General features: G+C 43.7%; 2 protein-coding genes across 2 annotated transcripts in view; one reads left to right on the forward strand and one right to left on the reverse strand.

The window, feature by feature from the left end:
* vsig8a (V-set and immunoglobulin domain containing 8a) overlaps positions 1-24,953 on the forward strand; it is a 165,886-nt gene that overhangs the window by 100,529 nt on the left and 40,404 nt on the right. The window lies entirely within an intron of this gene.
* Positions 1-24,953, reverse strand: part of LOC308078184 (putative flavin-containing monoamine oxidase A) — a 92,092-nt gene that overhangs the window by 58,308 nt on the left and 8,831 nt on the right. The window contains exons 4-7 of the mRNA XM_080419308.1: positions 22,092-22,206; positions 21,143-21,300; positions 19,335-19,424; positions 17,357-17,441 (exon numbers count right to left, since the gene is read on the reverse strand). Coding sequence (XP_080275434.1) covers positions 17,357-17,441; positions 19,335-19,424; positions 21,143-21,300; positions 22,092-22,206 — 448 coding nt within the window. The remainder of the gene's footprint in view (positions 1-17,356; positions 17,442-19,334; positions 19,425-21,142; positions 21,301-22,091; positions 22,207-24,953) is intronic.

Raw genomic sequence — 24,953 nt, forward strand, 5'->3', positions numbered from 1 at the left:
AGCACTTTAACATATACATCAGCTATTTGAAAATAGCAGATCTACAAGCTCACAACGCGTCGCGATGTGACGCGTTGTGAGCTTGTAGATCGGCTATTTTCAAATAAAATCTTGCGAGGAAATTATAATAAGCAGATCTGGCAACCCAGACGACATCTAGTCTCATATATCACGTTATCGATATAATATTGGTATATTTCCGAGCCCTAGTTGAAATTGCATTTAGCAGACTGAAGGGAAGGTGGTACTGTAGCTGCCTCGTGAAAAGAAATTATTGTGATGTCAAAAGGGATTAAATCGATTGTGCAGACTTGCTGTGCTCTACATAACCTTTGTGAGAGTCATGAAGAGGCCTATGGCAGCGAGTGGGATGACAAGAGCATTGTGATGGCACTGTCACAGGATGTACAGGAGGAAGGCGGCGATGTACGCGAGGCGAGGGTCTGACGGTGGCACTGGCGCAGGCTGTAGAGGGGGAGGACAGGTTTAGCCACCAGTGAACACGGTGGAAGAAACAGGTGGAGTTGTTAAGCTTTGAAGAAATCAATTGCTATCCTAGTGGGTGTAGAGAGCAATTTAGAAGTGTCCATTCGAAACGTCATCCAAAAATATAGGTTTGTCATCTTTGTTGCTGATATTCCGTATATTGCATGTATTCCATGGGCATGCATCATTTTTTTTTAAAGATATTTTTGGCGGCTTTTTCTGCCTTTATTGATAGAGATAGTGGACTGACAGGAAATGGGGAGAGAGAGATGGGGAGTGACGCGCAGCAAAAGGTCACCGGGATCGGGACTCCCCGACAGGCTGGCATCGCAGCCTAGGGTGCCTGGGCCGCCACGCTGTGGCCCAGGCCCACTCATTAAATCTTTGTGGATGGATTCATCTCAGCGCCATTCTAATTTGCAGGGCTCTGTGTGTATTCACCCAATAATAAATTGTTGTGACTTGGGATCAGCTCTTGTCATCTAGCATCAAAATCCATTTGGATGTTCTGGCAGAACACATGCATTTAGTCAAATATCTCCACTTTTCCATGAGATAACGCATTCCCTGTACGTGACGGGAGAACATTCAAATCAGTATGGGGGCACACAATTTGCCAGGTGCATTGCGGTTCGGGTAATTGTAATCGCACCTGTGCCCCATATGTATGAGCTCATTAAAGGTAGATCATTTCATTTGTAGCGCCTTGCCGTTACAAATTAGAATGCCACTGAGATTGATCCCTCCATGAAAATGCATTGAGTGTTCAACGGATGTATATAGAATACATGAATATCAGCCATTCTCGTGCGTGCTACACGCGCGCATGCTTTTTTTCCCCCCAAGGGAACGTGAAGATGGATATAAAATGAGGACTGACGGGAACAGGCAGCCGCGGAGAAGATGACAGATCGCGACTGGCATTTTGGCTCCGCACTGATATGAATAAAACAAAGTTTATGTAACGGATAATTACACATTGTTACATACAACAACACAGTCATTGTGTTTCTTTTTCCTAATAGTCAACAGTTGACTTGAGTGTTGATTTTGAGTGTTTTATTGTTCATTGATAATGAAAGTAATTACCGGTGGCCCCGCCCGACCGTGTTCATGTGCTCACAGAATGTCACCCATTGTCATCTGGTCAACTTTAACTATTCATTTTTTATTATTACTATGAATTATTTTTCATCCCGTCACAGTCTTCATCATAGCAACAGGATGTGTAATGTCCTAGACGAGCTGCTGTCATTATCATCATTGTTATTATTTGTTTACTAAATTACTTGCATGGGTGTGTATGAGGTGACATTTGTCATGGTAATGTTCTTTTCTCATTACATTAAAATTCACCTATTGAGGTAGGAATCAAAGGAATCTGACCTGGGGAGGTTGGAGCCATGTTTAATAAGCCATAAATCTAAAGCAAACCTCAAAATATATTAAAATGCTTTTATTCACCTGGTACGACAAGGTTAAAGCATACCCTTTTCAGGGAGTTGACTCTCTTTAGTCATTTAGACCTGAGGTCCTTGGCTTTTTGGGAACTGGGATGATTGAAAGCAGCGTGGATTCAAAGCAGATTCAAAGCACGATCATTTGTTAATTAAATTCCTTGAGTTGGGTCTATTCAGTTGCTGTGTCTCCCTTATGTCTGATTTATACTTAGTTGCGTGCCAGTGTCGCACAGCGAAAATAGCTGATCTTCAAGCTTAGAACGCGTTGTGCTCTGATGCGATATGAACTTGTAGATCAGCTATTTTCGGTGCGAGACAGCAGCGCATAACTTAGTTTAAATCAGGATTTATTATTACTGCCTCTGAGACTGGAGACTGGCTGTAACACCTGTCACCTACTGAAGCTACGAGCTGCATGCACAAGGGTATAGGATGTGAATCACACTTTCACTCACACACTCCACCTCTCCCTCGATCCCCATCATTCTCCTGTACTTCCACCAAAAATGTTGCTACTTTAAAACATTTGGAAAGGGTGGAGACAGCCATGTTCTGTCCATTTCATCCACCTTCATTGGTGGACAAAGTTACACAACCCCATTACTTGCATCAAAGTACATGTATAGATACTCCAAGTGAATGTTCCTCAGTTGAATTGTTACTTGAGTTAAAGTACTGGAATACTTGCTTTTAAAACTACTGAAGTATTCAAGAGTATATTTTACTTTTAATATCGACGCATTGCACTATTGTTTTCACAAGACATTTACCGCAACCCACCTTATGATGCACTGCCTTGTTTGTAGAACCACTATGCTACACAAAGCCTATAGAAATGCATATAGAATGTGAGTGTGTGTGTGTATGTATGTCAGTGGAATTGCTGTGTATGCAGATTCCTTTGAAAATAAAACAATTCTCAAAATCCCAGTTACACTTTTTCCACTTTATAAATGCTGCAACAACACTGCTTTCAGCAAGGTTAACTCAATAAAGTATTGCTTCACCAAGCACATCCTTTGAACACGGTACTACAGTATTTTTGACCTTTTGAGGTAACATCCGCTCAGTTTCTAAAGGTGAATAATAAATAAGTGCACTTAAATATTTAGTTGGCAAACAGGTCTCTAGTGATGACTGATGAAAATGATGTAGCCAATCACATGTTAGAAAAGAAAAGTAATTCAACTGCCGAGTTCAAAGCTACCGTATGCTTAAAAGTAAAAAGCAACTACGGTAAAACCCAAGTTAAGTTACGTTTCTGTACATTTGGAAAAGACCAGAATGAATGAATGTGTGTGTGTGTTCCCAATGACCCCTCTTAACACATCGGGTGCCGTTCACGGTCTGAACCGTGTTTTCAGTCTTTTAGTTTTTTTCGTTTTTCTCCACACGGGCGGGGCTAGAGCAGCTCTGGGAGTACCCATTGTGATCCTAAGAAGGATAGGCCAAATGGATCACCGGAAACAAAAACATGGCTTCCATCCGCTTCCTGTCTATTTCCTTCTTTAAAACGCCTATATCTCCGAATCTGTTTCCGGTGTGGAAAACCGCTCATGCGCGATGCGCGATCCGTCCCGGTTGTAACTTGCGAGTGAAATGTTATGGTTCCAGGCTGTAGCCAGGGTCCTCGCGCTACATGAATGGATGCTTTTTTTTACGTGGATTTGCTGGTCGTGGAGTCTAGAGCTTTAAACAGCAAAGCGCAATCAATGGGGAGAATGCTGGCACCCACGGTAAGTTGTTATGAAAAAATGCTGGCACCTGATGTGTTAATAGAGGATGTCTAGACATTTCAGGGTCATGATGGACACTGTGCTAACAACTGCTATATTGCATTCTGTCTGAAGTACATTTTCGTACATCTTTCCTCCCACTTTGGGGTCACAAAAAAAGGCCACTTTTCATTCCTTCTTTTCTCTGGTCTCTGCCCTGCAAGACAAATGCAGACTGTACATTAGGACTTTGTTAGACATTTGTTTTTGTTTTTTATTAGCACCAGCACAGGAATTTGCCATAATATGAGTAATTTTTGGGGCACTGACTTAACAAAAAAATAATAATGTTGTTTTTTAAGCAGAGTGAATCAGAACCTTTTCATTGAGTGGGTGCAATTCTTTGTTGTACAAGGAAATGTACAACAATAAACCCCAGCAGAAAACAGCAAGTATGAGCACACCCCCAAGAAGTCCATCATCGTCAACAAAATTGGGGAGAAAGACACAATACCAGCCAAGCTCCTCCCGAGGGCTTCTTGCCACTGCATGGCAGCTCCAAGTCGACCTGGGAAGGCAGCTTAAGTTCCCAGAACATATCTCAGCCACTTCATTCCTCCCAGACAGGCGGGTTAATGTCAGAGTCTACAAAGGAAGTGGTCTTACTAGAACTTGCTGTCCCCTGGGAAGACCAGACTGAAGATGCCAACAAGTGCAAGTGAAGTTCGGTGCTGGGCATTTGCTGGTCAGTCATTGCACAGAACCCTCAAACTCCTTGGCGTTAAAGGACAGCTGTGCAAAAGCCATCAAAAACATCCTTGAGGCTGCTGAAGAAGCCTCACGATGGCTGTTAATCTGGAGGGGGATCCATGGAGTAGTGGGCCACTTGGACACAAGTCGGGGACTGATAACCCCGGCTGGGTCGCCCGGCGAGGGTGTATGACAATTAAAGACCCAAAACACCCTATGACCCCGAGTTCATCACTGAGGCTGTGTCAAAGTAACACCAGAAGGTGTATTTTAGAACTAGACAAAGAATTTCACTCACTATTTTTACACCTGTGCACCCCTGATGTGACAATGAAGTTGAGTTGACTTCTCATTAATTTTGAACCATATTGACCCTTGAAATCCCTCCATTTAATCATTATCAATGTTCAGTGCTGCTAATAACGATTGTTCTTTTATTATTAGGTTTGCATTTGAATATTGTTGAGCCCGACCGAAATAATAGGGTTTATAATAATAAATAAAATGTTTGAATAGGGAGGTTAACTAAAATAAATTGTATTCAGATTATTTATTTATACAGGCTATAATTTGTTATCTATCAAAACGTTGTTTTCTTTTTCTTTACTTTTTTCTCAAATTTCCCAAAATTGGGAACGGCATCGGACCCAAAACCTGGCATCGGTCAGGCTCTAGAATATACAAAATATTGCATCGATGTCTACCTTGGAAAGGTCCCCTGTTTTGTGATCCTTCCTGAGGTTTCTTCCTTTATTTTCACGTGGGAGTTCTTGCCTAATTGCGGACCTATGGCCAGGGGCTGTTGTTTGTTTTTTTTCGTTAAATGGGTCTGTAAAGCCCTTTGAGACTGTAACAAGTGATTAAGGGCTATACAAGTAAAGTTTAGTTGACTTGTCAGTGTAACAATAATGTTTTACCTGCACAAGTGTTGCACTGAGTCTACACTATTGGACAATGTAAGCACAAAGTGCACATGGAATCTTAAGTGGACAATGTTTTACATTGATTTAAAGCTATCCTATACCTTGGTGAAAAGAGTTTAAAGCAGTCCAATCTCCATTGGTGCATTTCAGCTCCTTCTCTTGGTATAGTAATTATTCTTTAACTGTGATCTTAATTCATTCAAGGTTCAAGCTAGCCTGGCATGCTCTGGCAGATTCGTCTGGTTTCCAGGCCATCACTAAGCGGGCTTGTGACCACCACATTACCTGTTCCCATTTATAACTCTAAATGTTTAGTTTATGTCGGTTGTGTGCACATTGGGGGTAGTGGAGCAGGTAGGAGAGGTTTTTGATAACTTGTCCCGCCGGAGTACAAAAATGAATACATTTCGAAGCGCCCCTTTAAAAAGCAAGGGCAAGGTGGACTAGACCATAACAACACTGAAACAGTGTATTTCTGTGCAGTGGGTAGGTAGCCCTCATCACCTAGACAGATGTTTCACACCAATCCCATGCCAATTACTCACCAACAAGAACATACACATAGTAGGCTATTTGAACTGCAAAAACAACAACTGCTACCACCACCATTGTACTGTTCATAAGACTTTCCCTTATGGGTGAAAATAATGGAGTCCACATACCAAGGTGACCCAAGTGTCAGAATGAAGTAATTCCCTTTTTTTTCCTAAGGCTAATTTATTACAGACCACAGTGGGGAGAGACAGGAGACAGGGGGCAGGGAGAGGGGACGATGTGTGGCGCAGGCCAGGAGGGACAGCAAAGACACACTGGCCACCAGCCAAAAAAGCAAAGTTTTCAACTTTGGGATGCAAGCTAGGTCTGCACAATTCTTCTTTGTCTCTCGGTATTCTCATTAATATTCATGGATACAGGGTACAATAGGTTCTGTCTTTGGTCTGTAGTCGGAGGAAAACAGGCTCATCATAAATATGCACCAAATGGATGGAGAAATTATACGTAATTTTCTTTTGCTGAGTTAATGTAGCATGGACACACAATATGTTGTATGCATGCGTACACATCTAGACTAGCGCTCGTACTGTACAAACATTAATGTTCTTTACCGTGCTCTTTACCATGCCTATCCTCAATGGTACCACTTTCAATGCTATATATTTTATTTATTTTCTTTTTTTTATCTAACCTTTACTTTTCCAGGAAGTTCCACTGAGGTACATCTCTGTTCCTGGGACCTGGCACATTTTACATCTCTACACATCTATGTATCTAGTATATCCATGCTGTTGGCCAGAAACCTTGCATGTCCAAAACTGTTACTTTTCAAAGTGGAAAGGAACTTGTGTTACAATGGATCTGATGTAGTTCATTATTTAGACAAGCTCTTTTTAATACTTTCTTTGGTTAAATATGTATAAAACCCACACACACTTAGCCCACTTTCACTTTAAAAAAACAAATCAAAAACAGTTGTTAAAACTTTCATTGGTTCAATATATATGCAACCCACACACACCTAACCACTTTCGCATTAAAAAAAACAAATAGCAAAAATAGCATACGCATTGTTAGCTTGTAGATTGGCTAATTTGGAATTTGTGTGCGATACTGTAATATGACGAAGTAGGGCATTAATTTACGAAAAAACTGAAATATGGAGATATAAGGTTTCTACCCGACAACAACGATATCCGTCTATAGATCAACATCTACATTCCATCTATCCTATATCTATCCATCCATCTGAGATACAGTATATATACATGTCACAGGGAAATTGGAGAACCAGGGAAATTGGAGAAGGCGTGCTCGTTTTTAGGCGCGGGGCTTCGGGGCGAGGCGGGGCTTTTCGAGACAGGGTTTATCACGCGAGGCTCGCGAGGAGGAGGAGGAGGAGAAGGAGGATGCGGCGCCGCGAGGCGGGGCTTTGATGCGAGGCGGCGTGATGAGGAGGAGGAGGAGGAGACGGCGCCGCAAGGCGGGGCGGGGCTTTTGACGCGGACCTGGCTTTTGTTGTCCACCCCACATAGCAACCAGGAAGCAACCAGGAAGCAACGCTAGGGGAACGCTGAACACGCGTTCACACGCACACGTGATAATAGTTATTGTCCATGACGGAGGCGCGCCGACTCAGCAGAGCTTGAGGCCGAGGAGGCGCGCCCTCGCGCCTCCAGGTGCGAGTGCCCGCACCGACCGGCCGAAGGTCTGCTAGTCGAATCAGCACCGTCCGAGTTGTGAACCGATAGGGACAGAATACATCTTTTCATGGATCACTATCTGTGTGTGTGTGTGTGTGTGTGTGTGTGTGTGTGTGTGTGTGTGTGTGTGTGTGTGTGTGTGTGTGTGTCAGGGAGAAACTAAAACAAATGTTAAAAGCCAGAACACAATAAAAGTATCTTAAAAGTCATGTTTTCAATAAACCAAATTGAAAGCATGAGCGCGCGTGCGTGTGTGTGTGGTCGCGGCCATATATGTTTGTGCACTTTAGTTGGGAAGCCTGGCTCGTGCCTTGCATTCGTGGCTCCCTCTAGTGTTGGTTCTACAGAATTGCTGGGTGGGTGGTAAAAACGAGCGCGCCTTCTCTAATTTCCCTGTAACATATATATATATATATATCCCGCCACACTAATAGAGAAGGCGTATGTTGTTTATACGTGTGCCTTCTTCTAGCACAGTGGTTCTCAACCAGTGGTCCGGGGACCACTAGTGGTCCTTGAGGGGGTTCCAGGGGGTCCCCAGCCAAATTAATAGTTAGGAACCAAATTGACCCTTATGTGTCTATAACTCTGAGAGTGTATTTGTACACTCTCAGAGTTAAATGAACACTAATGATGATGATACAGTGTAGATTGGGACCCCCAAGAAATAAAAATGGTTGAGTTCCTGGGATATCTTTTCAAATGGGGGTCTGTGGGCTAATATGTGTCCATTTGGGGGTCCTTGACGCGAAAATGGTTGAAAACCACTGTTCTAGCACACCATAGTGCAATTGTCTCCACACAGTATGCACACTGCATGCCATGGGAAATCCAATACACTACATTTCATGTTTGCAACTTTCATATTTACCGTACAATTTGTATGAACTACATTATTGTGCAATGGTGCAATACTTATTAGCGCTCCGACTCGATTTGCATCACATTTTTCCAGTTACACAGCACATGCGTGGACACGGACAGTCACGCTGTTCCCCGCGAAAAACAAACAGTCAACCCACTACCTGGCTCTCTTACTATTTCTAGCCTATGTCAGACTGTGTGTGTGTGTGTGTGTGTGTGTGTGTGTGTGTGTGTGTGTGTGTGTGTGTGTGTGTGTGTGTGTGTGTGTGTGTGTGTGTGTGTGTGTGTGTATATATGTTACAGTATGATTGGAGAACCAGTACGATTGAAGAAGGCTCGCTCGTTTTTACCACCCACCCAGCAATTCTGTAGAAGCAACACTAGAGGGAGCCACAAGCCAGGCTTGTGCACAAGCATATATTGCCGCGACCACGCGCGTGTGTGACCGGCTTCGAGTGCTATCAATGCATTGAATGGGGAAATAGGCGAGTTTATTAGACCTTTCAATGGGCGAAATAGGCTACTACCTACCCGCGATTTATCAGACCATTCATTCAGGAGCTACTGACCTACTTGGAGGCGGAGCAGTCCGCACAACAATATTTACGATTCTGTGCCTATCGGTACATAACTCAAACGGCGCTGAGTAGGCACAGGCGAACGTCACACCGTTCAGGACGGCAATTCGGTCGCCTTAGCTCCCTCTGTGGTCCTTCACGGGGTGACAGTTCGCCTGTGACTGCGCGCCTCCGTCAGGGTCCAAAACCAAAAGCGAAACCTAAACTGAACTATTAAGTCATGTCAGTTGGTAGGTTAGTATGTCTTGATAACACCCAATGAATGGTCTGATAAAACGTGGGTAGGTAAGTAGGTCGCCTATTTCGCCCATTCAAAGGTCTAATAAACTCGCCTATTTCCCCATTCAATGCAGATAGCATTCGAATCAGGTGGACTGTTAAGATACTTTTATTGTGTTCTGCTGGCTTTTGTTTTAGTTTCTCCCTGACACACACACACACACACACACACACACACACACACACACACACACACACACACACACACACACACACACACACACACACACACACACACACACACACACACACACACGGAGGAGGAGAAGGAGAAGGAGGAGGAGCTCCTCCTCCTCGCGAGCCTCGCTAATAAACCCTGTCTCGAAAAGCCCCGCATCGCCCCGAAGCCCCGTGCCTAAAAACGAGCGCTCTGTCTTCAATCGTACTGGTTCTCCAAACGTACTGTGACATATATATATATATATATATATATATATATATATTAGGGGTGTGCCGATACACTAATTTCACGAAACGATACGATACTGGGCTCACAACTTCGATACGATTTCGATACGATACGCACTTTTTTATTATGAAAATATATGGGGGAGAAAAAAAGCAAATGCAAACAAATAATTTTGTTTTTGCATTAATCAGACATGCAAACTTGTAGCTTTTCAGCTACAATAGCCGTTTTTAATCCAAATAGGGCAATAGTGTGACACCTGACCCGGAAAAAAACAACATGTTGTCACCCTTTACACCTCGGGCTGTTTGCATGCCTGATTATTATTATTGAAAAGAAAAAAATCTAAACGATATTTTTTACGATACGATACATATCGTCGCGAAAACGTATCGCGATATATCGCGGGACGATATATCGGCACACCCCTAATAAATAGTATATATATATTTCCTCAGTAACTTCTCCAAAGACAAGAGGAATGATGCAAACTTGCTTTGAATTTAAAGTTTGTTGAAATTGAAATAAATTTTCTCCACAATTCATGGCCCATTAACTGAGAAATCTGGCTCACACACACACACACACGTGTATTATTTGCAGCGGGCAAATCAATGCGAATGCATTGCTTACCTGTATTCTACCAGTGCAAACAAGTCTGAGGGGCTAAACAGTGAGTGACAACCTAACGGGTTCCTCGCCACTGCTTAGGCCACAGGCTGTCATTACAGCAGCTCCTCTTCCATGAGAAGATAGATGGTAGCATCAGAAAATGTGCTGCTTGGCTGCCTGTAAAGCCCCCGTTTAGTCAGGTAGAACAACATTCGAGTGCGATGTCAAGAACTTAAATTCCACCAAACTGCAGTAAATTCCACCACACGCAGTCTGTATGAATACGCAATTACACATATTGACAAAATGCACGCACCCACCCACACACACACACACACACACAGGCAGACAGCTGGCATGCTATGCCAGTCACCTGCTCGATATACACAAAAGTAGACAGAAATACACGTTCCAACAAAATGTTAATTTAGTAAGTGCACAGCTGTCTGCATAAACGTGTAGCTGACTGTCAGACTGTAAGCCTAATCACATTATACCGGCACTATATGCTGCGGAAATTTCAACAGGATTGTATATATTTTTTTTTCTTTCTGGAAACCCCTGAACAATGTATCAGGATGTTTAATACTCACGGGACCAAATTTACCATACAAGACAATGACATGCATATGCTCATAAGTACATTTGAGAAGTCAGGCAACAGCAAAGGAAGGCTCTCATTTCCAGGCTGCATATCCTTTCACGCTTTGCAAACTAATATGCAGTCAAGCCAAACAGTTCATAAATCATTGAGATGGGTAAAGAGAGGTATAAAAAAAGAAAAAAATCTGACTGTGCTCATTAGAAGAGATGGATAGACGGGGAGATAAATCCAGGAATGTGGACAGGGACAACCATGATGGATCGAGGGACCACTCGATTCACACGCAGCCAGCCTATAGCACAGGTGTATGCGTTTGCGTGCAATTGAGTGTGGATGTGTGTTTGTGCGATCGTGTGTGCATTGCAAGTGTGTTTGGCCAAGTGGTTTTGTGTGTGTGTGGACGTTCATGTCTCTCCGCAGACAGTACTGTATATTCAAGGTGATTCATTGGTACATGCGCATGACAGCTGTAAGTAAAACTGCAGGCAGTGAAAAGGAGATGCATTATGTATATATATACATACAGTATGATCAATATATAAGTCAGAATAAAACTATTAAGTATAAAGTAAAGAGAACTCTATGTATATATCTATCTATTGTATATGTCACAGTACGTTTGGAGAACCAGTACGATTGAAGACAGAGCGCTCGTTTTTAGGCACGGGGCTCCTTCGGGGCGAGGCGGGGCTTTTCGAGACAGGGTTTATTAGCGAGGCTGGCGAGGAGGAGAAGGAGGACGCGGCGCTGCGAGGCGGGGGTTTATTACGCGAGGCTCGCGAGGAAGAGGAGCCTCCTCCTCCTCCTCCTCCTCCTCGCGTAATAAACCGTCCTCTCCTTCTCTCCTTCTCCTCCTCCTCCTCCAAGGAGAAGGAGAACGCGGAGAGGCGGGGCTTTGATGCGCCGACTCGGACCTGTCTTTTGTTGTTCCCCCCCACATAGCAACCAGGAAGCTACGCTAGGGGAACCATAATATCTATGAGGGGAACGCTGAACACGCGTTCACACGCACACGCTTGTCCATGACGGAGGCGCGCCGGCTCAATAGAGCTTGAGGCCGAGGAAGCGCGCCCTCGCGCCTCCAGGCGCGAGTGCCCGCGCTGACCGGCCGATGCTCTATTAGTCGACTCAGCGCCGTTTGATTTGTAAACCGATAGGGACAGAATAGTTCTTTTCATGGATCACTTTGTGTGTGTGTGTGTGTGTGTGTGTGTGTGTGTGTGTGTGTGTGTGTGTGTGTGTGTGTGTGTGTGTGTGTGTGTGTGTGTGTGTGTGTGTGTGTGTCTCAGGGAGAAAGTAAAACAAAAGCCAGAACACAATAAAAGTATCTAAACAGTCCTGCTTTCAATAAACCAAAAAAAGCATGAGCGCGTGCGCGTGTGTGTGCGCTTGTGTGTGTGTGTGTGTGTGTGTGTGTGTGTGTGTGTGTGTGTGTGTGTGTGTGTGTGTGTGTGTGTGTGTGTGTGTGTGTGTGTGTGTGTGTGTGTGTGTGTGTGTGACTGTGTGTGTGTGTGGCCATATATGTTTGTGCACAAGCCTGGCTTGTGGCTCCCTCTAGTGCTGGGTGGGTGGTAAAAACGAGCGCGCTTACTTCAATCGTACTGGTTCTCCAATCATACTGTAACATATATATCTATCCATCCATCGGGTATCTATATCCATCCATCCATCCATAATATAGATGGATGGATGCAGTATCAACAACGCAGTGCAGTAACTGAATACTGTGGGGTATGTCTGTGTGTGTGTGTGCGTGTGTGTCTGTGTGTGGCTGCTTGCTTGTGTGTGTGTATGCGTGTGTATGTGTGTGTGTAGGTGGGTAGTCACTGTTTGTTTTTAAGATAGAAACTTTCTTGAGCCTGCTGGATTGAGAGACCCAGTGCTCTGTTACCATTTGCCAGATGGTAACAGAGTGAACAGTCAATTGCCGGGGTGACTGGGGTCCCTGATGATCCTCTGAGCCTTCACCCTACTCCTCCGGGTGCAGGAGGTCCTGCACGGCTGGCAGCTCAGTTCTGCTCTTGTACTGGGCTGTTTTAACCCATTAAGACCTGAGGCTGATTCAACAAATGTCTTCTAAATCCTTTTGGGATCTTTTTTTTTTTTGCCTTTATTGATAGTATACAGTGAAGATGGACGGGAAACAGGGAGAGAGACGCGGGGAAAGACACGCAGAAAAGGTCGTCGGGATCGGGATGCGCGACGCATTAGAGCCTATATGTGGTATGCGCCTGGACCGCTAGGCCAGTAGGCGCCGCTTCTAAATCCTAACAGTTTTCTGAAAAGCGTATGTTGTTATATTAATGCTGCTCAAACTTTTTCATGTCAAGGAGCCCCAAAATTATATGTATTTGGCTGCGGACGCGCGTCTCAAAATATTTTGTTCCAGGGACCCCCAGAAGCAAATATTTTAGTTGAAAATGTTCTCTTTAAAAATATGTATACATTCAAAGATTTGTCACAAAGATTTTTCAAAAATAGCAGATCTACAATAGCTCATAGGTCCACGATATGAGCTTGTATACTGTATCTGCTATTTTTGGATAGCCAACCATAAATAGCTTAAATCTAAACTTACACGGAAGCTTTCCCCGTTTTAAGGGGTTAACCACTCTCTGCACAACCTTGCTGTCATATTTTGTGTCACTGCACCACGCAGTGACACAGCCAGTCAGGATACTCTCAATCATGCCCCTGAAGAAGTTGTACTTCATTGGCAGTCTGACAAACGTGTCCTAGTGCACAGCAATGTTCATAATCCTAATTTGTTGCTCCTCCAGTCCTAAAGGCGACAGGCCGCCTCAGCATCTGGGCGCACATGGTTGCGCCGCATGAACCAATTAGTCACCACTTCTCCCCATGTAAGTGCATTTCCCCAAAGGAACGTGAAGCTACTCACACTCTCCACTAGTTAATGATTCACTTAAGTTTCGCTGATGTTAAACTGAGGTTATTAACCTGAAACCACGAACGATGCCAGGGCTCTCATTTCCTCTCCGTAGGCCGTCTCATCATTGCCTGTGAGCGTGGCAATGACGGTGGTGGTGTCATCAAAATGTATAATGGTGTTTGAGCTGAGTGTATTTTTATGTGTGTGGGTGTATCTATGCCTGTGTGTCCAGACGTCTCATGTCTGTGTTTGTGTCTTAGTGCTTTTTGTCCGACATATGTATTGTTGGTGAGTGTGACTGTGAGAATGAGTTCACAATTAATCGGGGCAGTGAAACTCAAACATTGTAGGTGATGAGCCAAGCGTGGGCGGCTCGTATACAGAAGGCATGAAAGAATATGGAAGTGAGAACAATGCTCGACACTTCCGCTGCGCAGAAAGAAGCTTGGAATCTTTGTGAGTCATAATCGTCATTACGGCTGTTCCGGCTGCGCTAAGCTCACTTCTCAGATCCCCTGCTGACTGGAAATCTACGCAGGTTTCCCCAGTTCCAGAAAATTAAAGTGAAACATGTCACACAGATGACTTTAAGCGGCAATCCCCTCTTTTATTTATTCCTGACTCCCTTTGGGAGAGGTGACATCTAAATCACTGCCCTGCCTTTGGCTTTTAAGAGTCCCTGTCAACCCCCAGCCCCCCCTCCTCTGATTTAAGGCTGGCGGGTGCCACTGGCATCAGAGCCGGAGCAATCCGTGCTGCATAATTCAACACTGTTCTCAAACCTGTCTCATTAAGGGTCTTGGCTATGGTCCATGCCTCTGAGTATGAGGCTTTGAATGACAGATCTGTTGCCAGGTTAGTACAGACAGGCACATAACCAGCCTTGTGCTGCCTGAAGCTGAACTTCTTATTCAGCTTCGGCACCTTCCCAGCCCCTGGCACGCCCCAGCCTAAACGCCAGCTCCCGCCATGTTTCAGACCCTCATTGCGCTGGCCCAAAGCGTAAGACCCAACTGTGACTCTGACTCAAACTCCGGTCCCAGTTCCAATATTGACTGTCCTCCAACACGGACTGTCCTTCACCTGCAGATTACGTTTCAGCCCCTATCCTCTAAGCTCCAGCTCTAACCCATCCAAAGATCTGGCCCCCATGCACAGTCTCAGCCGTGATGAGTAGAGGCACTGCCTCAGCCATATGAAGCACACAAAGCCTGGGGTGTCGCGACCTGCACCCGGCCGCAGGGGATGTGGGGATTACGACACCTGCATTTTGACGGAATTTCACATGATTTCGTCGCACCCACTTTTTTTTCTTTCTTTTCTTCCCTGAGGTAGTCATTTGTAATAAAAACCATTGATGAAATGAAGCTCCCCTTACTGTACACGAAGGAAAACCTATTGGCTAACTTTTGAGATTGCTTGAACAGCCATCCAGTCAAAACGCTGCATAGCAACTGCATGGGGAAAGAACAGAGGTAACTACAGTTGAACATTGAATTAAAACATTTTCCAACTTTATAGCCATGGAAGAACTGACTTATGCAACCATGGGCAAGACACAGAGCTTTGTTGATATATGGGGACATTTTGTTATATTTCTTAAAGGTCGCCAGGTTCGAGGAGCACTGAAGAATATGGTCGGAGTAATATCTTTCATTCTTTATCTTTAGGTTTATTTATTTTTTACTTTTCCATCTTATGAATGCACAAATACAAAGTACAAATACTGAACTATACAGTCGCTGTCGGGTGGCAACCTTATATGTCCAAAACCGTTACTTTTCAGTAAAAGGGAAAAATAACCTGTGTTCCAATGGATTCAATGTAGTTATTATTTAGTCACAGGCTCTTAATACATTTAATTGGTTCAATATTCATCAATCTGGGAACCCATCGCCAAATGAAAAGGAAAAACAGCGCCCTCTGCTGTTTTTTACTCTCTCACTTGGCTCTGGGAGAGGGTATATGGTGGACCTGTGCGCAAGGAAACCGGGGTTTTGGTCTGCCTTCAGCCTTTCACTTCCGGTGGTGCGACTACGTTTTCATTCCCACTAACAATATTTCTACACGGAACACTAACACCACTTCTCCCAGACAACATGGATCGTTTTGGTTATAAGCCCACTTGTTTCTATGATGAAAGAGCAAGTTAAAATGTGAACATCTTTCCGTGGTTGTCTGCTCCGAGGACGATATTGTTAAATGAGTTTCGGTTTTGTTTTTAGTGGGAAGCAGAGCACAGACAGTAAATCCCGCCCACTACATTTGATTGGGTAAAGCGCGGCCTGCTTCCTGATCTGAAGGCACGCCCACTTGTAGGTCAGTGCGTACACGTTATGACGAACCCCCCCGACAGATTCAAGCGGAGAGCAGAATCTGTTCTTGAGAGATTAAATATTCATAAAACCCACAGACAGCCTTACAGCAACCACCTTCATTTTTTAAATTGTTCTAAAACTAGAGGTTCGGGCCGCTGCGCGGCCCTCCCGTCTAGCCGCTGCGCGGGGCTCCCGTCTAGTAGGCTGGGCCGCACATCGGAGACGGAGAAAGAGCGTGTTCATTGCAACACGGGTGTTTGTGTCGACACGCAAATCGAAAGCGAAAACAAACTGCAACATGCAAACCGAAAGCGAAGCAAGACCTAACTTGTTGGAGAGGCAGACAGAGAAACAGCTTGGAGAAACAAACAGCCACGCATGCGCAGACCTAACTTGTTGGAGAGGCAGACAGAGAAACAGCTTGGAGAAACAAACAGCCACGCATGCGCAGACCTAACTTGTTGGAGACCCAGACACACAAACAGCTTGGAGACGCAGACAAACAGCCACGCATGAGCGCGACTCTCTATTGTTAGGATAGCTGATATGCAAGCTCACAAGACGGCAGCATGCGACGCGTTGTGAGCTTGCAGATCAGCTATCTTTGACACTTTTCTACGACAAAGTAGTAGACACACATATAGACGAATCCACAGACGCGCTGCCTGCAGGCAGTCATTGCTGCGGTGTCGCAGTGCGGAGCGTTGACACCGCAGCTATGACTGCCTACAGGCAGCGCGTCTGTGGATTCGTCTATACTGTAGATTATAGGTCATATCTATACACATAGGTGTGGAGCCAGCCTATCTCCTACTTCAGACAGCTTGATGTACAAGTGCACCCCCTGGACATGACGCTAGTACAGTGTGTTGCAGGGGACTTACCCCCAATCCAACCCTTGATGCTGAGTGCCAAGCAGGGAGGCATTAGCTACCATTTGTCTTTGGTAGGAATTGAGCCCCTGACCTCCCACTCTCAGGGCGGACACTCTAACGACGAGGCAACTGAGCTGGTTTGTTATTAAATAGGTGAAAAATAAATAAAATTAAATAAAACAGGCTATTTTCGAAACAATTTGCCATTTATTTGTGGTTAAAATTGATGCTCTACCACTGCACTAAGCCACTAGTCAGGGGAATGGTAGGTCTATCTGCATGGATGCACCATTTGCATGGTTTGACTGCGCTGGAGAGTGCCGCTTTATGAGTTGCTTTCTGCATCACTGAGTATTTCATTAGTGCGTTGACAGAGGTGGGAGACGCACACTGACCTGCCAAATGAGGGGGGCAGGTGACGATCACAGCTTTACACAGGAAGGAGTGTTTGGCAGTCTTCACGTTGGCCCATTCGCCATCCTGTTCACACACACCAATGAACACACAGAAAACGAAATGCAATGATTGAGGCACAGAGGCAGTCGCAGCGATTTGTTGAGAACTTTGCTTATACAGTACACCGTTTGGTACAGTATGATGGCTTTTATTTTATTTATTGTTACATTTATGTACAAATAAACAAATATTTATGTACAGATAAATTAATGTGTATGACCTCACACTTTCTAAATGTCTATAATTTTAATATTAACATTTATTAATTGTGACTGGATTATGAAATATTTCGTATCAATTTGATAAATATAAAATGTATGTTTTTTTTCCTCTTTTTTACAATTTGGCCATTTTAGAAATTAAGGAAGCGAGGACCTACTTTTTTCCCTCTAAATTTAGAGTAGCCAATAATGTTTTACAACCTTTTTCTCCCCAATTTAGTCGTTATGCCAATTGATTCCTCCCCACACACATTTCTGTGTTGTCACTGCTGTTGTATCCTACTGGCTCACCTGCCAGTGAGGAGCCCCCACCGGGAGGATGTAGAGCTTTCGTCCCACTCCTCCCGCCCAACACTCCCCGCTGACAGGTGCCGCCCGGCCCGTAGGAGTACGTGCAATGACCAATATCACTCTCCCTGTCGTCCCACTTCCCTCCCCCGAACACGGACCAATTGAGTTTGTGTAGACGCCCGACAAAGCCGGTGGCACCACGGTGGATTAATATTACTAAAACAGACATGGTATAGGATAAATAGTAGGGCCTATTAGTACATACTACTATACTAATAATACATGAACACTTCGCAGGGAAAAAAGAAACACCCAATCACATCTCAGTTGGCATCCAGAACTGGAGTTTTCATTTATTTATTATTTTTTTCTCTTTTTCTGCCAATTTAGTTGTTATCCCAATTCCCCCCCCCCCCCCCCCCACACACGTGTATATATTCCCTGTCTCTGCTGACCCTTGCAGGTAGTCATGTGGGACAGTGTAGAAAACCACATCTCCTCCGCTACACGTGAATTCACAAACGTGAATTTTCACCTGCCACTGAGGTGTTACACTGGGGGTTTGCCCTCCCTGCCCGCCGTGTTTTTTTAGAGGCAGCAGAGAAGCAAGGATCATGAGTTCAAGCTTTCCCTGTGATCGCGAGAGAATGCAAAATCACCTCTGCTGCATGCATTCAGTCTCTAAAGCATCCCAAAGAGCCAATTATAATGGAAAATAGTAATTATTCATAACATATTAATTCAACATATGAGTAAAGGTAATTTTTAATATATTCTATATTGTTGATCATGGGTGGTTGGCGCCCATTGAAGCTCTGCTTATAATTACAGTATTTTCAGGCCTCGAGACCTTGAGAGCAAGCGTGTTATTAGTTTTATTTCCTGGGTGAGATCTCCAGGAGGGGGTGGGCGTGTGTGTGCATGTGTTTAATATCCTTGACATTTTTCTAATGGTAACAAAATATTGCAAATCCTGCAGTGGCACCCTGGGCGAGTGGTTTTCTACCATTGTGTGACCAAGGCACACCAATAGTCAAGTCAAAATATCAAGGCATTGTTTTATTAAAATCATTAATCAATTATTCATTTTATAATCGATTAAATTAATGAATTTGATTAGAACTGTTGCACCCCTAATTCATCCATCCATCCATCCATCCATCCATCAATTAATAAAAGAACAGCAATGCCGCACAATTTGGTGATCATGCCGTTAAGGAACATTGGACAAAGCTCTAGCTTAGCGTTGCATGTGACACTTTGGTCCTCTGAGCTCTAAGGAAGAAAGACAGTCAGGCGGAACAGACAGTCGGCTCAGTGGAGACGGGCTGTTTCCCCACTGAGGAAGCTGTTATCTCTGTGTCGCGCCTCATCAATCCCTGAATGAGCTGTTACTGTACTGTACCTGCCATATGGCCATCACAGCCGAGCCCAGCCGGACATTCTCCCACCCAACACGGTCTGCCAAGCACTCTGAAAGCTGCTGGGTGCCTCCCTGTGGAGAGACAGATATTGCAGTCCAAAGGAGGGCTCAGTACCAAAGGACGCCTTCCCCGTGCCTGCCGGGACTACATAATGCATGAGCTTGATATGCCGTGTAATGCAATCATCAAGTCATTATGGGAATCAGAAGACACGAGCATGGATGGAAGTATTGCCAAGTCCCATGGCAACAGCTCATGCTTTTAGTCTGGGCGAGCACAGATTTGTCCCAATTTGTAAGAACGTGAATGGAGGCCAGAGCAGGAGAATGGATAGCACTAAACGTTACGTACAAGGACAAAATATTTTTGTTGAAGAAGGTGCAGGAAATATGGGTGCTTGATAGGACAGGGCAATATATTGATATTATATCGCTATCATGACATGAGACAACATATCTGTCTGGGATTTTTGATATCGGAATATCGCGATATGGCAAAGGTGTTGTTTCATTCACTTATGCCTTATTTTATTTAAAAAAATAGACGATCCACAAGCTCACAACATGTCAATTAGGAGCTTCTAGATCTGCTATTTTTTAAAACAAAGGAAAAAGTTAAAATTGAGATTGGCAGTCGAATCAGTCTGATTCGACTTCCAATCTCTCAGTCAAATCATGCAAACAATATGTTATGCAATAGAGGAACATTCCATTTGGCTGTAGGGGTGCTTAGTGTCTGATTTAACATAATAATAAATCATGATGTATATCCTATTTTTGGCAAACTATTAGTTAATTAATATAAAAAGCTAGGCCAATCTCTCAGTCAAAAAAAAAAAGAAAAAAGAAAAATATATAATTCGACTAAGAGAACGGCAGTCGACTAATTAGTCGACTATTCAACTATTAGAGGTCAGGCCTACACAATACATGTTATCCTCACAACATCAATAGAGGTATTTGGTCAAACATCTTGTGATATTTGATGTTGTCCATATGGTCCAGCCCTACGGCTTGTGCAATGTGGTTGTTATTGTATAGTACGGGCACCCACGTTTGTACAGTAATTGAATTGCATGCATGGTAAACAAGTGTTCAGTATAAAACAATATAACAGCGCATTGTTGGAAAATGAAAGAAATAATGAAACAAACAAGAAGCAGGAAATGAAATGGATGTGTACAAGCAGAATGCTAAATACTCTTAATTTATGTAAGATTGATTTCATATTCAGAGCATGTCTGATATGCAAATTAAGGTTTGATTGAAATGACTTTTCTAGCATGGAATTAGAAAAAGCTATAAGTATTAGGAAGTGGTTTATGCGAGCATAAGTCATGCAGTCAACATATTTTGGTGAATGTATTTCCAGGGCTAAAACCATGCTACCATTTGGGGATAAAGAGGAACAGAACGCTACAGCTTCGGCCAAAAATAGATTACAATTTTGTACAGTTTGGTTCTTTTTATAAATGATCTTTTAGAGGACATGTGTGCAGAACTATAAATCCAGCGCTAGTCATGCAGGGTGAAAGGTCTCGATTCAAAGGTAGAGGGAGGGTGTGAGTGTGAGTGTGAGTGTGAGTGTGTGTGTGTGTGTGTGTGTGTGTGTGTGTGTGCGCGCGAGAGAGACAGAGAGCGAGCGAGACAGAAAGAGAGAGAGAGCGAGAGAGTGGGGAAAGGCACGGCATAAAACAACCGCCGTGACAGGCAATACACTAAAAAGTATAAGATATGAGAAAATGTTCAAATGGTTTCCCAGGGGTGGGGGGGGGGGGGGGGGTCCTTACCTTGACCTTGAACTCCTGAGCAGAGCCTGGAGTGCTCTCCAGTAGGGCCAGCAGACCTCCAGCTGCTGCAGCATACATGAGGAAATACAAGAAGGACATCTGGGATGGCTCCATGCCAAACACAGCTCTGCTGCTCAGCCCCATCAACTCCTTCAGCTCTGTATTCATAGCACACAGTAAAACCCTTCGTGCCAATATATTGTAAATCCCAAGAGAGTATAAATCAAACCAACAGATCCGTAAGGGTCACGGATGGACACACGCAAATATTTGGGGGACATGCATACAGTTAATGGAACGAATGGGGAAAAAATGTATTCATGGCGTAGCATAAATGGACCGTTTTAGTCTGATAGGGCTGCAACAGTTAATCACTTTCAACCTGGCATCCCATTCTAGGTGAAAAAATGTTCAAAAACGTTCTAACTCAATACGCGTCATGTTGTAATCTTGTAGATCGTCTATTTTCGGCAAAGGCATTTGGTGTAAAAGGAAAAAAAGGAGGGGACCAAGTATAGATCCCTGTGAGAAGGGTCAACACAGTGTGTATGGGGTTCAAATAATTATACCCCTCTGGGTTCTGCTCCCAGATGTATTGAAACACCTTGGCCCCTCCCTCCCACCCATGATGGATTTCCCGGGCGAGATGACGTCTAACTGCACAGCAACTGAATGATTGTTACAATAACATTTGTGTTCAAAAAGCAATACAACATTTTATAGATGCATTTAAGCTATACCTACAAACTACAATTTAGGCATTTAGGCATAAATGGTATGGGGAGCCAATGGGAGAAAAGGAGAGATGTCCATTAAGTGCCTTATTTTGAAACGCAACAGCTTGATATGGTAATTTCCCTCCCTTGTTTATGGATAGGGATCATATATCACCATTTTCTGGAAAATCATGTTATATGTGTTGTTTTTGTGTTGTGTTTTCAGCTCTTACCTCTAGTCCAGGCATGTTGTTCTAAGTAAGAGTGCACTGTCATACTATCCAACTCCACAGCATTGGGGGTCCTGGAAGGGTCCTCGACACACACTGTGGCAGAGAGCCTGTCAACCTGATTTTAAAACCAGTACACACACAAAACTACTTACTTACTTTACACACACACACACACACACACACACACACACACACACACACACACACACACACACACACACACACACACACACACACACACACACACACACACACACACACACACACACACACACACACACACACACACACACACACACACACTACACAGACCCTTTATTGGTCCCATGGGGATCATCAGTGAAGAAAAACATAGGACAGATACAGAAAATGGAGATACAGCTATTGGTAGCAAAAAACAACAACTAATGTGATAATAATGATGATAAAGATATTAAAGAGTCAGCAGGTAGTAACACACAGGGATTAGGAAAGGAGTACCAGACACTAGCCGCTCTATTCTGTGCCAGTTTTCCCAGCCGCAACGCTACCCTTAACCTGATAATGGAGCTGCGCCGCCCCAATAGGTTATTCTAGCACCTGCTCTACCCGTCACCATTATGCCGACGCCGTTATTTGCGCGTGGAGGTGTGCCCGTGGGCGTGTTGTTGCTATATCCCCCACATTGCAATTCTACAGACACACATGGGTACGGCTTGGGGACGGGGGATAGTGGATTCTAGAAGCACCCGCTGGTTTATAAAATCACCCGTCAAGTGCACACAGACACTACAATGGCTTTGTGCGTTGGACCATGAGCCGTGTTGCCAGCCTTGGAGAGAAATAAGCAACCGCAGTCCGCAGGTCTATGAAAACAAAAAGAAGCAACTCTAAGGCCACATGAGCACTTCAAACTACTAACTAGAGCTTTCATATCCCCTAAATATTTCAGCCCGGCTCGACTAATAATTGACAAATTAGACCCAGCCCAGCCCGTCAGTCATTTTTCTAAAGAAGCCTTATTTCTCATTAAATCTTGGTAATTCGTTAAGAACAGGAGTCATTCTACCCTAACAGTCTATATTTTATTTAAAAAACAGCTTGGAGCAAATCGGGCTATATAAATATATACACTGCCCCATAACCATTTTTAAAATGATTATGGTTATTCTATGAAATATATGTTTCATAGAATAACCGTAATCATTTTTGCAATGGAGAAATCACATACCTTCTGGCCGCTGCCTGTGCTTTCATTTGAAGAAATAATCCAACATTTACTTTGAGGTGAAAAAGACATGAAGAAAGTTCTGAAGATCCATTATTTATGTCATGTTATGGTTTAAACTTTAAAGGGAGCTCTCTACTGCTGCGTCATGACAAGACAGTGATTGATTTGACCTAGGCTACTTTAGCGTTGCGCTGCCCTGTTGATTAATTATTTGGCATCAGCTGTGTAGGAATATATAACTATTTTAAATGGCTTTCATATACTCTTGGGGATCTGACTAATATGACAAGTTGCTTATTGTGAACACAATAGCCTACGCTACAAATTAATTAATATGTGAATTTATTTGGATGTAAAAAAAACTTAGACCCGGCTCAGCCGGTGCCGACGGGCCGGGTCGGGTCCCGTTGGGTTTGGGCTAAAATCTTAAGCACTTACATTTTTTATAAGATGATCGGATCATAGTGTGATTTTCATTTTGGCTGCTGTCTCATTAAACCCATGCTGCGGGACGTGCGGGTGAATATTATATTATAGCCTATATTATATATATTAGCCTATATTATTATTATATTCCCCGCGTAAACGCTACGTTCATGACCCCCCAAAATAACCATATTTGAACTGGGGACCCCCCCATTTTGTTTGACTCGGTTCCACAGATAAATATTGTGAAAATAGCAGATCTACAAGCTCGCCAGGCGTTGGGTGCTCCATTGTGGTCTCGACCCACAGGTTGAGAACCACTGCATTAAAAGCTCCAAGCAAGTTACATGTCTAGTAGCCTATGTTGTTGACCACGTAATGTAATGTTTTTGGTTTAGTGATAGGCTACTCCGTGGCGCGCGCGCGCCTCATTGTATGCTGTCCAAAATAACAGATCTGTAAGATGTCGACACGACATGACGCAGCGCCGTTGATAGCTTGTATGTCTGTTATTTTGGGTAGGCGACGCACATACGCATCGCAGCAATGTGTCTGGGTTTGAGAGGCTTTGATTGATGTAAACTTAAAGTTTAGCTCTGTTCGGGATTACTGAACAAAGGTGGATGATGAAAGATAACGGGGACAATATGGATGTAAGTTAACTTTAACTGCGTCACTTCAGAGGAAACTATGGAGCAACTTCAGAGATGTTTACACACCCCTGGAATCCATTAGAACGGTGGAAATAGAACGATAACAGCCAACGTGAGTACATAGGCTATAGACTTTTCCTAAAACTGTCCAATTTATTATACCCATGTGCTACTGTTTGTCTGTGTACCACGTAGGAGCGTTGTCGCAACATGATGTAATTAATTATTTGGGAGCAGCCAGTGTGTACCAATAGTATACATATTTTAAATGGCTTTCATATACTATTCCGGATCTGACTAATATGACAAGCTTATTGTGAACACAATAGGCTACAAATTAATATAAAAATGTATTTGGATAAATAAAAAAAAAAGAAGGAAAACAAGCCCAATGTGGCTTATAATAATCAGACCAGGCAACAGTGCAGACAGGTAGATAGGCTAGAGCATATATTGGATCGGGATGACGGCTAGCGCAGTCTTCTCTTAAAGGCAATGGCTTCTGGCACGGTGATTGGTTTTATCATTGTAACGCCCAAACCACACCTATGCATAATGTAACGGGTAGCTCAG

Source organism: Gymnoscopelus braueri (assembly GCF_963280865.1).
Source record: "Gymnoscopelus braueri genome assembly, chromosome: 22".
NCBI classification, from domain to species: domain Eukaryota; kingdom Metazoa; phylum Chordata; class Actinopteri; order Myctophiformes; family Myctophidae; genus Gymnoscopelus; species Gymnoscopelus braueri.